Here is a 14,621-nt window from a genome sequence, read left to right as displayed (position 1 = left end):
GAAGAACTTGAACTTCATATGAGACCCAGGCTTCCAGATGAGCTCACCACAGCCACACTCAATGCGGCCAGCGAACGTCACAATGTAGGAAGGCTGCCACAAGTCTGGGCCGGTAGACGGGGTTGTACCGAAGATCTTCAACCATGATTCAAGGAATTGTACGATCGTCGCCACAGATAGTTGGCCACAGAGGTCACTTACCCAAGAGGCGTTTGCCATGCCATCCTTGACCGTGTGGCAAGCAAGAGCATGGGGGCGGAGAATGACCACTAGGTCCGACGCCAACATAGGTATGCTCAATCCATCAATCCAATTTTCGTGCAAAAAGAGTGAATAGGCCCCATCCATAACCACAAGAGAAGACGAGGCCCTAAAGGTGGTCGTGGCTTCATCCGAGACAGAGAGGTAAACAACAGACCAGGGGATGTGATCAGAGGTTTTTGCCGTCCGAAGCCACTTAGTGTGGAGCGCACCTTTGATGTCCTTCGGATCGTGCATACCTAGCCCCCCAAGGTGCAAAGGGGTGCACACGTTCTTCCAAGGGACCAAACATTTCCCTCCCTTGGTGCAATACGAGTTTGCCCATAAAAATCCATGAAGGATTTTGTCCGCCGCCTTGAGGACCCATGGTGGAACATCAAGAGCAAGCATGTGGTAAATTGCCAGCGCATTGAGATCCAAGTTCATGAGCAAGATGCGTCCGGTAGTGGGGACCATGACTGTCTTCCAGGCCGGGAGCTTGTTGGAAAATAATTCCACAAGGGGTAAGAGATCAGCCTTGTGGAGCCATGAGTGGGATAGCGAGAGGCCCAGATACTTAATCTGGAACGAGGAAACTGGGCAAGGAAATTTCGCGGAGAGGCATTGTATGTCTATTCCTTGGCAGAAAATGGGAACCAACACGCTCTTAGAAAGATTAACCTTCAGAGCTAAAGCATTTTTGAAGATCTCAAGGAGGAAGCGGGCACCGACCAGATCATGCGTAGATTAGGCGTACGAAGAGTGCTACATTGTCTTGGGAATAAGAAGCACAATGCTTAATGCCCAAATGGAAGAGGGGTAGGAAGATCCCCTCCCGATCGAACTTCCGGAGGAGAGCATCGAGCACATCAATAACAATAACGAAAAGCATAGGGGAGATATGGGGTCACCTTGCCGCAGGCTGCGATCATGCACAATAGGGCTGAAAGGGCTACCATTGATCAGAACCTGCGAGGAGGAGGTGCGGAGAAGGGTCGCGGTTATGGAAATACACTTGTAGCCAAAAACCCTATGACGAAGCACCTCCAAGACGAAAGGCCAAGCCACCGAGTCGAATGCTTTCGAACTATCAAGCTTAAGCAAGTTCAATGGTATTTTCTTCAGGTGGAGGAGCTTCACAGATTGCTGAACTAAGAAGAAATTATCTAGGATTACCCTGCCTTTGATGAAGGCGATTTAATTGGCGTAAATGAGCTCAGCCAAGCAAGGTGCAAACCGATTTGACAAGACTTTGGCGAGGAGCTTGGGAAGCATGAACGAGGCTAATCAGTTGAAAGTCGCCCAAATCCATAGCCGCATCTCACTTGGGGAGGAGGACCAGGGAGGCCTGGTTGAGCAGGTGGAGGGAATTGCCAACAAGGCAAAATCACAGGTCAATAGCGGCGATAACATAGGATTTGATCTGCCAAAAAATTTGGTAGAACGGTGTCAAGACCACCATGCCCTTAATTTTTCCTAATTGCTTAACGACGATTAGGCTAAAAACAAAGCTCTCTCTCAATAATATTTTATGCATCTTGTCAACTTGATCCCCTTCTCCACCTCCTCTGCTTCCATGGCCAGCACCCGACGTCTCTATTGCCTATCCACTATTGTGTTTCGCCACCATATCCTTGATTCCTTGTTCTTCACGTCCCTAGTGATGGTAGTTGTGCCGCTGGCATGGAGTACAATGCGGGTGTGCTGACGAGGAGGGCACGACCACGGTGACCCATCCATGAGCAAAGCGGCATCCCGATGTGGGTTGAAGGCCATGGCGTCCCATGTCTACATGGTTGTGGTGGTGTCCCGATGCAGAGAAGACGATCGTGGTAGCAGCTGCGACAATGATGCCGACTGATTTGGGGATAGGTGTCCCATGGGACATTGGTGCTCATGTCAGCCCACGACGGCTTGATCTTGTGGTCCACTGACGCTGACGAAGCTAGGGTTTGACGAGGACTTGATGGATGGGGACATGCTCGAGTAGCCCGTCCAGTACAAGGAGGCATGCATGTTACTTGCCTTGATCTGCTCCTTCTGGCCATCCAACATCTTATCCCTATCCCAACTCTCGGGGCGAGTCCCAAATCAGCACCCATCTCCTTCCCTAGCCTGCTAGTCGACCGGGGCAGTAGTTGAAGTTGAACATCGAATGCTAGGAATTTGGTCGAGGCAACAGATGAAGTTGGGCATCTCACTGGTAGGGTAGCTGGGGAGGGGTGCTAACAGTGAAAACTGTACAACCACGAGTAGGAGGGAAGTTCCATATCGACTGCTAAGCAGTTGGCAGGGGTAGCTGCCGAAGTTGTACATCTCACTGGTAGGGTAGTTAAGCCAGAGTGCCGGGTGAAAACTGCACATCCACGGCTAGAGGGAAAAGTTGCACATTGAGTGATGCACAGTTGGCCAAGGACAATGGACGAAGTCTCACTTCTCACTAGTAGGGGTAGTTTGGGCTAGGTGCGAGCAGTGAAAACTACACATCCAGGGGTATGGGGGGAAATTGTGCATCAGCTGTTAGACAGTTGTCAGGGCAGCATACCCAGTTCCACATCACAGGAAGCTGGTCACCATGGTTGCTAAGTTGCAACCTCACAGGAAGTTGGTTCATGCAGCACTAAACTTACAACCTATAGAGTCGGCTCTCGTAGCACCAAATTTGGTTTCAAAATTGGTTTGGAGAAATGTTGGTCGAAATATATACAAATGGGGCCTAGTTTTAAAGAGCCCATGGAGAGGATTCCAAAGACAGAAACAATGTGAATTATAGGCACAACAAAAAAACCTTTTGTTGTAGGGAGCTAGGCAGGGCTAACACGTGTGGGAGCAGGTGGTGTGGTTGGTGGCAAATTTCCATTTTTATCTCATGGGGACCGTGTGGGGGATAAGTTTCCTTTTCTGGGCATGCGCCATGGACTGCTTGGTAGATGCGTCCTTAGTTTTTCCCCATATTTCGAGCCGAATATAATTTTTTTCCTAAACTGGTTAAGAAAAAATGGAAATAACGAACAAAAATGGAAAAAATAACATCATGGCATCGAAGATCCAGGCCCTCCACTCGCACGAGATCGCATCATCTAACAAGATCACGTCGTAACATGTGAAATCCAATGTTTTAAGGCGGTAAGGCGAGATAAGGCACTGGGAGGGCGCCTCACTGCCTAAGTGCTAAGGCATAAGGCAAGCGACGCCTTAGAGGGTTCTAACCAGCAGCATAGAGTAGAATTTGGTAGGAGGGGTAAAACCAATGTTGACCTAGAAAGGAGCCAAGGAGGATCTGCCGAAGAGGAAGGGAGAAGCTGCAAGAGAGGAGGGGGAGGAGGATCCGCTGAAGAGGGGGGATCCGCCTGAGAGGAGGAGAAGCTGTGGGAGAGGAGGTGGGGCGGATTGGATTTGCAGCTCCAGCCGCCACCAAAGGTTCATGTGGGGGAAAACTAGTTAGATCTCTCTGATTCCCCTGCTCGTAAATGTTGGCACACGAGAGCCTCTGGTTCTCGCTCAAGACTCTGTTTCCCGCCTAAAGCCCTTGCCCCTGCCTGAGCCATCCAGATTTGCCTAGGCGGACGACTTGGACGCCCTGTGACCTAAGGCAACCGCTTTAGGCATGTGTCTAAGGCAAGGCCGACGCCTAGGCGTCCCCTAGGTGATGCCTTAGGGACGACTTCAAAACAATGGTGAGATCTATCCTAACATCCACTACTACTAGCATGCCGGTGAATTCTCTAGCCACCCCGCCACTCGAGCCGTACCAGAACCCTCCCCACCGTCCAACATTAAACACATATGTAAGAAAAAACTAGGGGCGGGTCTTGGGGCTTACCAGGGGTCATGCGTGAGCCGCAATGCTTGGACAGTCGATCCCCTTTCTCCTCCCTCATGGCTCCAACTCGACAGTCACGCGCGTTCTTGTTGGGCACCTCCCGCGACTCAGCCTGGGCATTTGGTATAAACCAAATTTCGGTTAGTAAATTTTGGTGTTTTTATATTTCCTTTTTCGATTCGGTTTTCAGTTTATACCGAAAGGGTAGCCTGCGTTGGGCTCACCAAGGATTTGGATGCCCTTCCATGCGTGGCACCACGTCCTATTAAATAGCCAAGCACCCGACCCCGTTTTGCGTAGCCAGGCGATGTGGGACTAATCACTAAACGAAACAAGCCCCATGGGTAACCTCCTCATGGAGGTAGTAAGGTTAGCAACACACTAGGCAGGCAGAACAAACCAAAGACACACAAATAGATATCATATAAACATAGGTTTAAACTAAATCAAGCAGTTCTCAACATAGTACGACACTTAAACAAAGCAGTTTTTAACCAAACCAGTACGACATAGTCCTAACCAAACTAGCACGTGCAACAGAGAGCTCTCCTAGACGTTCACTGCGAAGGCGTCGTTGTGCCTCCCACACTTGGTCACCACTTCAATGCCGTCGTCGTTGAAGACGGTCACCTTCAAGGTGTCGTGAGTCAGCAACTTGAAGGTCACCAAGTACCGGATCTTGATCTGGTGGACGACGGCAAAGAGGGCCCAACCCCGATCAAGGTTGACTCGGCCGTTCATCAGCTGGACAATGACCCTCCATTGGGAGCCGGTGTTTGTCTTCAGCTTAACTCCGTCCGCACGGCGGGGAAGTGCTTCGTGAAGTCTAGGGGCATAGGCATGCACTTTGCAGAATTGAGTTGGCCCACCCTCATGGTAGTGCCCGTAGTTCCAGCACTTGCCGCTGCGGGGCTCCTCCACCACCACGTCCTCGTCTGTGAGTGGCACCACCTCCTTGCCCTTCTCCATTGCCGACACCGCCTCCTTGCCCTTGTTCTTCGCCTCAATCTGCATTATGAACAACACAAAGTTCAAAGGTTGTTCGGCATTAAATCCTATCGTCCTCTACCACCTCCATCGCCATGAACTCCAACCCCTTCCCCTGGGGCATTGGATGGAGGGCATTCTTCCTCGGGTGCTCGCTCAGTGACCGCACCAAGTTCGAGAACACCATGGAAGTGTGCTCGAACTTCACCAGCATCGACGACGGAGGAGTTGAAGACGCTGATTACTGACCTAGTGAAGGGCGCTATGTCAGTCGACATCCTGCGTTGGGCCATGAATCAGGCCGATGCCTGCGATGCTGCACAGAGGGCAAGATGCGCCAAATACAGGGAGTACAGAGCTCCTCAAGACCAGCGTGCCACAGCGTTCTGGAATAGGACGGTGGCGCCGAAGGTCGTCGCTTTGGAGCCGGAGGAGGAAGAAGCAAGTGGCGATGGTGGTCAAGGCGCCGGAGCCAGCCCATCGTACTATGCCAATAGATCTGGACGACGGTGAGGATGACGAGACAGTGCATGCTACAGTCGAGCTGGAGGACAACTACAGGACCGAGGGGCACCACCGCTCCAAGCGCCTCCAGGGTCACCGCGGCTAGGATTTAAAGCTACTGGTGTAAGATTAACCCCGAATCCCGTTCCCCTTGTACTCAATCCAGACCAGAACCCTAAAATCCATCGCTACTTAGTACTCATGAAGAAGTTTTGAACAATCCTATGGCTATTTACCGCGATTCCCCATTCCCCTAGAACGCAGATGGATTACGCAGACCAAACCTGAACGCGGATGGATTACACTGACCGAATCTGAACACGGATGGATTAAGCGGACCGAATCTGAGCGCGGATGGATTGCGCAGACTGAATCTGAACGCGGATCGAATACGAATTTGTATGGGAGGAGGTGAAAATAGGGCTTACCATCATCGCCGAAGTGCTATGGGTGATGTTTCTGATGCCGGTGATGGAGGCCGATGGTTGCCTTGTTGTTCTCCGATCCGCTGAACGCCGCCCCCGGTGTGACAGTGGGATAATGGAGAGGGGAGAGAGAACGGTGAGGGAAGGTAAGGGTAATTATTGTCGACGGTTCTGGAAACAACGTGAAGTCTCTAGCGTGGCTCCTCGCGTGCACCCACGCCCGACCATGTGCATCCCGCGGGCCTGGCTGTAGAAAAACTGCCAATTTTGAGGTTCCTAGCGGGCCTGGCTGGAGGTGCTTTAAACATCATGCGATGTAGGCCAAACAGTGAACACATGTAACCAAACAGACTATTTTCTTCCGACGCGGGCCTGGTTGGGCCTAATGCGGGCAACCAAACACGCCCTAGGACAATGCTTGTGCATTTCTACGAGCAAAATGAGTCAACACAATTTAACAATTGCATCTACCAATAAGTGAAGAATTATTTGATATCATAGGTGAATGCCCATGAATTGAGACAAAATATATATCACTGTGGTGACCAAAGGCGCAAGGAAGACGAAAATCAAGCAAACCCAAATATTTCCCAAAAAAAGAGCTCACAACTTAGAAATTAAAGAAACCGACAACACATCATGATTTTGAACTTAGTTTCCGAACACATGCATGATTTAACTTTTCATCTAAGTATGCTAAGTACTGTAAAATTTATTACCTCCGGAGATCAGCATATTCAGAGACATTAGACAACTCCGGGTGATATGAAATTGAGACAGCCCTAGATGACATACAACTATGCACTGTTGGCATTGTTCAACCGGTTCTAGATCAGTCTTAACTGAAGCCTGACTTTGACTAACTTCTCTGCAAATAGACAAATATCGAGAGAAATCAGTACGACTTCTCTGAAATAAACTACACATAATAGACACAATAGCATCACCTTGCTTGTTAACCCCCTACAAACCTGCCCTCCTTTCCTGAAATACATAGGAAAAAACAAAATCAAAATCGGAGACATGTTAGGACGACATTATCTCACAAAATCTGCACCTGATTGAATAGCAAACAAAGTTGAAAAGATCCATTACACACCTACAGTTCGATGGAAATCCTAGCTATTTTAAGTAAACCGGTAGCAAAATGTGCCATAACTCATCTCCATGCATGCACCAAAATCAGCTCCAACCAAGGCTAGGTCAGAGCATTAATAGAAACAAATTCCGTGGCAACATTCAACAAGAATCATACCAAACTTCTATGGCAAAACCTATCCAAGATATGATAGATTGTTTTTCTGTATTTGGGTCTTGCAAGATCAACGAATCTGCACAAATGCTCCATGTTAAAAGTTTAACGAACCACCAATGCTTCTGTTTCATAAACTTTCTAATGCTTGAACCTATCAGAATCAGACTAAAGCAAATCACAATAAGCAAAATATTGACGACTCAGTAACAATTGCTTAAGGTAACAGCCGACTCAGTGACACAAAAGATCACCATACCTTAACCTACACGGCCTTGGAGAAAGCCTTGGCGAGTCCAGCAAGGCCTCGTCTGCATTTTTTTCAGAGTCTCCTCATGTAACTCCTTGTCAGCACAAAATCCGCTTGTTTCCTGCCCGGCCAAGTCCAGCAATAATGCCTCATCTGCATACAGGTGGGAGCATTCTCTTCCTCCAGGGACGATTGACCTACATCCCTAGCTCGTTCGTTGTCGAGGAGGCAGATCCGGCGCTCCAGATCCACGCCACGACACCCTCCTCGCTCCCCTCCTGCCCGTCCTCATAGTGGTGCTCCTCGTCGTAGCAGCGGAGCTCCGGATAGTAATCGTCGTCCTCGTCGCTGTCGGGGAGCCGGACAACGAGGCGGAGGGAGGCAGGTCAGCTGGTAGGTGCGGACGCGGGCGAGGTGCCGCGCGCGGCGGGCGACGAGGGCGCGGAGGTGGTCGATCTGGGCGGCGGCGAGCGGCATTTCTCGTCGGCGGAGCGGCAGAACTGGCGCGGCTCAGGAGGAGGGATTTCGGGAAGGGCAACCGGGCGATTAGAGGGAGCGTGGAGATGGATGGGTTGATCACGGGAAATAAATTGGAGCAATGCTATTCACAGGTATTTTACGAAACTTTTTCGTACTACTGTACTAGTGTCAGTCATCTCACGACGGTTGGCTAAAATGGTGGAGTGTTATGATCCCAAATAAACTATTGTGCCATTAGCTTAATTCACAGCTGTCTACGGTGAATCAACAACTGCTGTACTAGTATGGAGAGCCCTACTACTTGGAGCAGAACACACATCTCCAGCTCCCTCAGGGCTTGTTCGGTTCCATAAAAAATGAGAGAGATTGACACGGATTGGCAAGGATTAAATCCCATCTAGTTCAAATTTCCCCCAAATCCTCTCCATTCCACTCCAATCCACTTGAGGAGTGGCTTACCCAAACAAGGCCTCAAAGGGAAGAGAGGGCAGCGCCCCCGACTTGTTCTCGGCCACCTGCACCACCCTCGCTCGCGCGGCTGCCCGTGCTAGTGCTACCCATGCTCACCCTCGGTTGGTCGCGTCAACCCGCCACAATAGGTCGTCGTGGTCGTCGTCACAACCCCGCCCATGTCTTTTGCAGCATGGGGCCGGTGTCGCCGCCCCCAGCATCATGTGGTCATCGTCGCAACCCTGGTCGCGTTCGTTGCAGCACGGGGTTGCCATTGTCCCAACATCTGTGTGGCCGTCATAGCCGGGCACGGTCGTAGCAACCCCGGCGGACAGTTGCATCATCATGTAGTGCCCGTCGTAGCATCTTCAGTGGGTGTCGATCCGTTATTGTAGTGTTGTCGGGCACAGGTCCTAGCAACCTCCCCCAATGGTTGGTGCGATGCCGGTTGTAGCAAAACGCGACGCCGGTTGTAGCAGGATGCAACGCCGGTTGTAGCAAAAACACGATGCCGATTGTGCAAACACATGAAGCCGTTTGTGGAAAAACATGATGCTGATTGTGCAAAACATGAAGCCGTTTGTGGAAAAACGCGATGCCATAGCAAAACATGAAGCCGGTTGTAGCAAAAGAACCGTGGTGCTAGTTTTTGCGCTGTAGCAAAAAACTAGGTCGATTGTAGCAAGGTGTGACACCCGTGGTAGCAGCACGCGACGTTGGTTGTAGCAGGGTGCGGCGCCGCTCGGATCAACCCCGCCGTTGGTCCGGTTCTAAAACAAATAAGAAATAAAAAAAACCTAAATCCTTCAAAGTGCACGCGCACTGACTAAACGAACCGGGCGGTCGCTTCCTGGCCACACGATCGCGCGAGCGATCGCTCCCGGGTGTGCCAGGTGCCACCTGGTCTGGATTGGCCCCGCGCCGCGGTCGTGGGCGGTTTGTCCATATCCAGACGTGGGGAGGCCCACATGTAAGCCATAGAGGAGGGAGGAGAGGGGGTCGTGGCCGGCGGTTTAAAAATCTGTGCTGAAATCCCTCGCCCGCAGCGGTGCTCTCTCCCCATTCCATCCCTCGCCCTCGTCTTTGTCCTCGCCAGCCTCTCCGCCGAACGGGCCGCGATACGGGGCAGGCGCGGCGGAGTCCTCAAGTCGGCGGGGGGCTCGCGGGTGGCTCTCCGCGGAGGGAATCGTTGGTGCTCGTCGACGTCGAAGGTATGCTCTGCTTCTCCTTGTTTGTCCTTCCTCTCTCTGTCTCGCTGGGTCGTGGATTTCGTTGGAATGTGAGGGGATGCTTCCTAGGGTTCGAACGGCGCGAATTGCTCCAATCCCTCCAACTTATGGTCAATTTAGCACATCTCTCCCTCTGATGTGGTTGAGCCTTTTCTCTGGTAGCACGCCCCCAACTGTGGGCAGGATCTATGGCAGAGTGGTGTAGTTGGGTAGGGCACGGGTACTCGTTTTGCTACGGTGTTCGAAAGCTAGCAGGGGATGCATGTTCAGGGCGCCGGTTGTGCGATTTTAGGGCGATAGAGAGCGGTTGTTCATTGTCCAGGGCTATTGCTATTAAGGGCAGGGAGTTTGAGATCTGTTCATGATTTGTCCTAGTCCTTCTTCAAGTTCTATGTTGTTGTTTGTTAGATGTAAGCAATGCTGTGTGCAATGCAATGGCTGATTGAACTTGTTGTATAGGTAGATATTTTTGATTAGTTGCACAAAATTATTCCCAGTTGGCTGCATCCATATAGTAGTTGGTTGTCCATATGCTCTGCAGTTGCACTAGTTGTCTTGGTCAGTTGGCTTCCTGTTCCTAACTGTTTGTACTAGTTGGTTGTCTACACGTTGTTCAGTTGCATAAGTTGCCTACTGAGTTGGCTGCATCACTATACTAGTTGGTTGTCCATGTGTTCTACACTGGACACTAGTTACCCTGCTTACTTTGCTTGTTGTTTTGTGCTAGGTTGGCTGTCTATGCGTCGTTCAGTTGCACAAGTTGCCTAATTAGTTGGCTGCATCCATATACTAGTTGGATGTCCACATGTTTTGCTTTTTTGCACTAGTTTTCATGCTTAGGTTTGCTTCCTGTTTTGTATTAGGTTGGTTGTCTATATGATGTTGAGTTGCACAAAGTTGCTCTGCTTCATGTTTTGCATGTTTTTGTCCTAGTCCTTTTGTTTGTCCCAGTTGCACAAATTATCATACTCAGCTGACTGGCTTTAGTTAACTATTTTTCTGCCTAGTTATTTCTTGCCTTAGTGAAACTAGTTGGCTTATAAATTGTGTAGTTGCACAAGGTTGACTGCCCAGTTGGCTGGATCACTGTAGTAGTTGGATGTCCTCATGTTTTACAGTTTTTTTTGCACTAGGTGTCCTGCTTATGTGTAGAGGTTTGCAAATCAAAGCAAGCTTTTATGTTTTCTCTAGTTCATTTGCGCATCTTCTAGCTATGTTTTCTTTTTTTGTATTTCCCCCACATGCTAAAAATGGTTATAATAGGAGGAGAAGCGAATGGCAATAAAGGAGATGTGTTTTGAGTGCAGCGAATCTGCACCCGGGCTCAGCTGCACCCCCGCTCACGAAAAAAATCAAAACAAATACAAAAAAAATTCAAAGACTTCCATTTTTTATGTGATAGATAATTAGATGAGTGAGGTTCGCTGCAAAAATCAACTCGTTTGGACATTTGAGCAAGTCTGTGCAAAAAAGACAAAATCGGGGTCTCTAAAAAAGTTTACTGTTCATGAATTGTTTTGACCAGATTTGTCTTTTTTGCCGAGACCTACTCAAATGTCCAAACGAGTTGATTTTTGCAGTGGACCTCACGCATCTAATTATCTACCACACAAAAAAATTGGAATTTTTTTAATTTTTCTAGTATTTTTTTTGAATTTTTTGCTGACCGGAGCAGCTGAGCCCGGGCTCCAAGATGAATTATCGATGTATTTTTCTCATTTTTTTCTGCATATTTGAGTTGTTTTCAACTTATCCATGTATGTTTATGTCCTTTTTTCATGTTTTTTTGGTTGCTTAATTAGGGTTCTGAAAGTCAGTCCCTTCGCCGGAACTCAAAGCATGCTGCTAATCGCCAGCCACGCCCAAAACGTAGTGTTGAGCAGGGAGAGGAAGTTGAGGTAAGGGCATGCTGATTACACATTCACCTTATTTTTGGTCATATAATAATTTTTTTCCATGCCCATGTTTTTTTTATTTTCTTAGGATGTTGATCGGTTTCGGGTTGTAAAGCGAACTAAACGTGCAACAGCAGCAGGGCGAGCTGAATCATCTACTAGGGTAAGAAAATCTTTGAATATCAATGTTTCTCGGGTTTTTTAGGCGCTGATGAAATTATGCAGCCGTTGGCACAACTATTTTTGTTTTAGCTGCTCAATTACCATCTTGTAGTTAACATCACTGGTCATCTTGATGTACATATAGTTTTCATAGAAGTTGACATGAGTTGGCATCTTTGTAGTTGACATCACTGGTCACCATTTTTGTGCAGGCAGCAGTTGGTGGAGGAGATGCCTCATCTTCCACGGTAGATGCTGAGGTATGTGGTTTTTTGTGTGTGTTTATGAGCTATTGGACAGTTTCTTGCAAACCTTTTTTTAGTTGATGTTATCTTCTTTCCAATATCATGCTTTATTGTTGCACATCCCCTAGAACTTTTTGTAGTTGTCAGGTCTAGTATGTTTTCCTAGTTTTCTTGCAGGTTGCACACTGGTAGTCTTCAGTTGCCATGATGAGATTTCTTAGTTGCACAAAAACATCATATTAGTTGGCATGATCCATTTTATGTTTATATAGTTTTTGCAATACTGATCCACATGATCATTGCTAGTTTTTTCACAGTCCAGTTTTCTATCTTGTGTTTTATTTTTTTATTTTTTCATCATCAGGCCAGCAGTGAAGGAGTTGAAGTGGCTGCCCGGGAAGATGTGGAGAGACCATCACAAGCTGGTAGGTTAAGGGCATCACCAGGGCAGTTTGCGAATTTCAACAGCTCGCTATCCCCGCCGCAGAAGCCTGAGCTAGTTTCAAGGTTTTTTGGGGACCTCTTGAACTTATCAGATACACTTCCAGGGGACTTCAGTAAATTTCTTGTGCAGTCCTACCAGCCAAAGACCTCTGAAATGGTGTTCCCAGGCAGGGGAAGGATCCGTGTCGATGCTGACAGTGTTCAAAGGGTATTTGATCTTCCTAACAGGGGTCAAAAAGTCAGATGTGTAGTTAACAAGGATTCAACTAGGAGATTCAGAGAGACTTTCAATATACATGGAGATTCTCATCCCCAGATCACTACATGGTGCAAGATGATTAAGGATATGGCGGAAAGAATGGATGACACATTCTTTATGGCCTGGCTTGCCGTTGCATTCAGCACTTTCCTAGCACCAACCACGGCCCTGAGGCTGAGCCCAAAGTGCTAGGGACTCGTGCTAGATCATCCAAACCTCAAGAACACAAACATCTGCCTTTTTGTAGCAGAACACATTAATGAAGCTTTCCGGAACATGGACCAGGTGAAGCAAACTGTTTGTTGCTGCTTGTATCACTTGATGGTGAGTGAAAACTAGCACTCCCATGTGTTGTTCTTCTTTTTATGCAGTTATACTTTCTGAAAATACCCCTCATGATAACTGAAGTTGGGTTTTCTTTTTGGTACTGCGGCAGATCCTGTACCTTGACGTGCTCGTTCATGACATCCCAGTAAGCAACTGTGCGATACGAGTGAATGCATGGGACAGTAACCTAATTGCCAAGGTGATCAAGAAGGACTCGATCTCTCCTGGTGTGTTCAGCAAATTACAAGTGAGTTCCCTTTTTTCCAATAGTGGCTATTTTTATGTTCTATTCATTTCTGCCCAGTTTTAATTCCTTGGTAGCTGCATATATGATTTTGAGATCAGCTTTTCGACATTTTTTGGTAGTTGCGCAAAAACTGTAATCAGTTGGCACAATAATGCCTGTAGTTGCACAGCTTGTAGCTCTAGTTTGGCATCTGGTCACATGTTCATTTTGTATGAGACATCATATGTTTCAAGTTGCACAGTTTTACTTATCTTGTTGCTCAATAAATTCTATAATTTTTTTTAATATCCTATAGTTAAGCATATCAAGCCAACTTTATCTTTAAGAAGTTTTAGTATTTTTTTATTTTTATAAGTATAACTTCAAATTTAGAACTAGTTAATAGCTAAGATTAATAACTAATATCTGAGGTTTTACGAATTTCCTATACTACACCTATTTCTATTTGTTACACTATTTCCATTATGTAAGCCCACTTAGCTCAAAGGTTAGAGCATCGCATTTGTAATGCGAGGGTCATCGGTTCAATTCTGATAGTTGGCTTTTTTTCTCTATCGATGTTCTACGAACAAGAATCTCTTTTTTTCCGAATCAGTTGGCCGAAACATTTTTTTAGGTGACCTGTGGGGTGCACCTTTTTTTGGTTTGTGCAGTTGCATACATGTAGAATCCAATCTGCATAGCATTTTGTTGTAGTTGCACAGGTTATAGCATTCTGTTTTTCGTTCAACACAATATCTGTTTTGATAACCTTGTTCTTTTCTTTTTCTCTTTTTTACATCAGCTTAAAGAGGAGTATAGGGGCACGGAGCAGACACCACTGTTTGGTGGTCTTTTGCAAGCTCAAGCATTCGTTGCATCCAAATTACCACTAATGTACAATCTGCATGTAAGTTTTTTGCATAAAGGAGTTTTGATCATTTACCGACATTTTCTTTTTTAAAATTGTTTATAATTGAATGAGTACTCAATTTTTTTGTGTTGATGCAGAAAAAGGCAAAGATTGCCAAAGTGATCAATGACTTGTGCAAGGCAGTAACTGAACAGGTTGGCACCTTCATTGAAGCAGTTGCCAAGATTGATGATGAGGAACCGGATATTGATCCATATGTACAACAGACATCAACGGGAACCCCTCCGTCACGCCGTGCTCCAAAAAGTAAGAGACGGGTTTCACCTATACAAGAAGAAGAAGAGTTTGATGAGGAGGAGTCAGAAGAAGATGATGAAATGGAAGTACCACAAGATGTTGAAGATGACGGGGAGACATATGAGGATGAATCAGAGGAGGAGGACAAAGAGTAGGATGACAAAGAAGAAGAAGATGATGATGATGATGATGATGAGGAGGAGGAGGAGGAAGAGGAGGAGGAGGACAAAGAAGAAGAAGATGAGGAGGAGG

General features: G+C 47.4%; 1 protein-coding gene and 1 non-coding gene across 5 annotated transcripts in view; one reads left to right on the top strand and one right to left on the bottom strand.

Moving 5' to 3' along the window:
- Positions 1-8,019, bottom strand: part of LOC119278043 (increased DNA methylation 1-like) — a 15,036-nt gene extending 7,017 nt beyond the window's left edge. Inside the window, exons 1-4 of one of the 4 annotated variants that reach the window (XM_037559392.1) lie at positions 7,491-8,019; positions 6,927-6,963; positions 6,699-6,847; positions 4,064-4,175 (exon numbers count right to left, since the gene is read on the bottom strand). In XM_037559392.1, coding sequence (XP_037415289.1) covers positions 4,064-4,121 — 58 coding nt within the window. In that variant the 5' untranslated portion in view covers positions 4,122-4,175; positions 6,699-6,847; positions 6,927-6,963; positions 7,491-8,019. Of the gene's footprint in view, positions 1-4,063; positions 4,176-4,260; positions 4,363-5,982; positions 6,666-6,698; positions 6,848-6,926; positions 6,964-7,490 lie in introns of those variants that run through there. The other 3 variants (XM_037559394.1, XM_037559391.1, XM_037559393.1) reach the window with 3 other exon arrangements.
- A 5,670-nt stretch (positions 8,020-13,689) lies between these two features.
- Positions 13,690-13,762, top strand: TRNAT-UGU. The gene has a single exon. It is a non-coding gene; the product is annotated as a tRNA-Thr (tRNA).
- The last annotated feature ends 859 nt before the right edge of the window (positions 13,763-14,621 follow it).

Source organism: Triticum dicoccoides, chromosome 3B (genome assembly GCF_002162155.2).
Source record: "Triticum dicoccoides isolate Atlit2015 ecotype Zavitan chromosome 3B, WEW_v2.0, whole genome shotgun sequence".
Classification (NCBI taxonomy): Eukaryota; Viridiplantae; Streptophyta; class Magnoliopsida; order Poales; family Poaceae; genus Triticum; species Triticum dicoccoides.
Note: the sequence above shows the minus strand (reverse complement) of the source record. Positions and strands in the feature narration are given on the sequence as shown.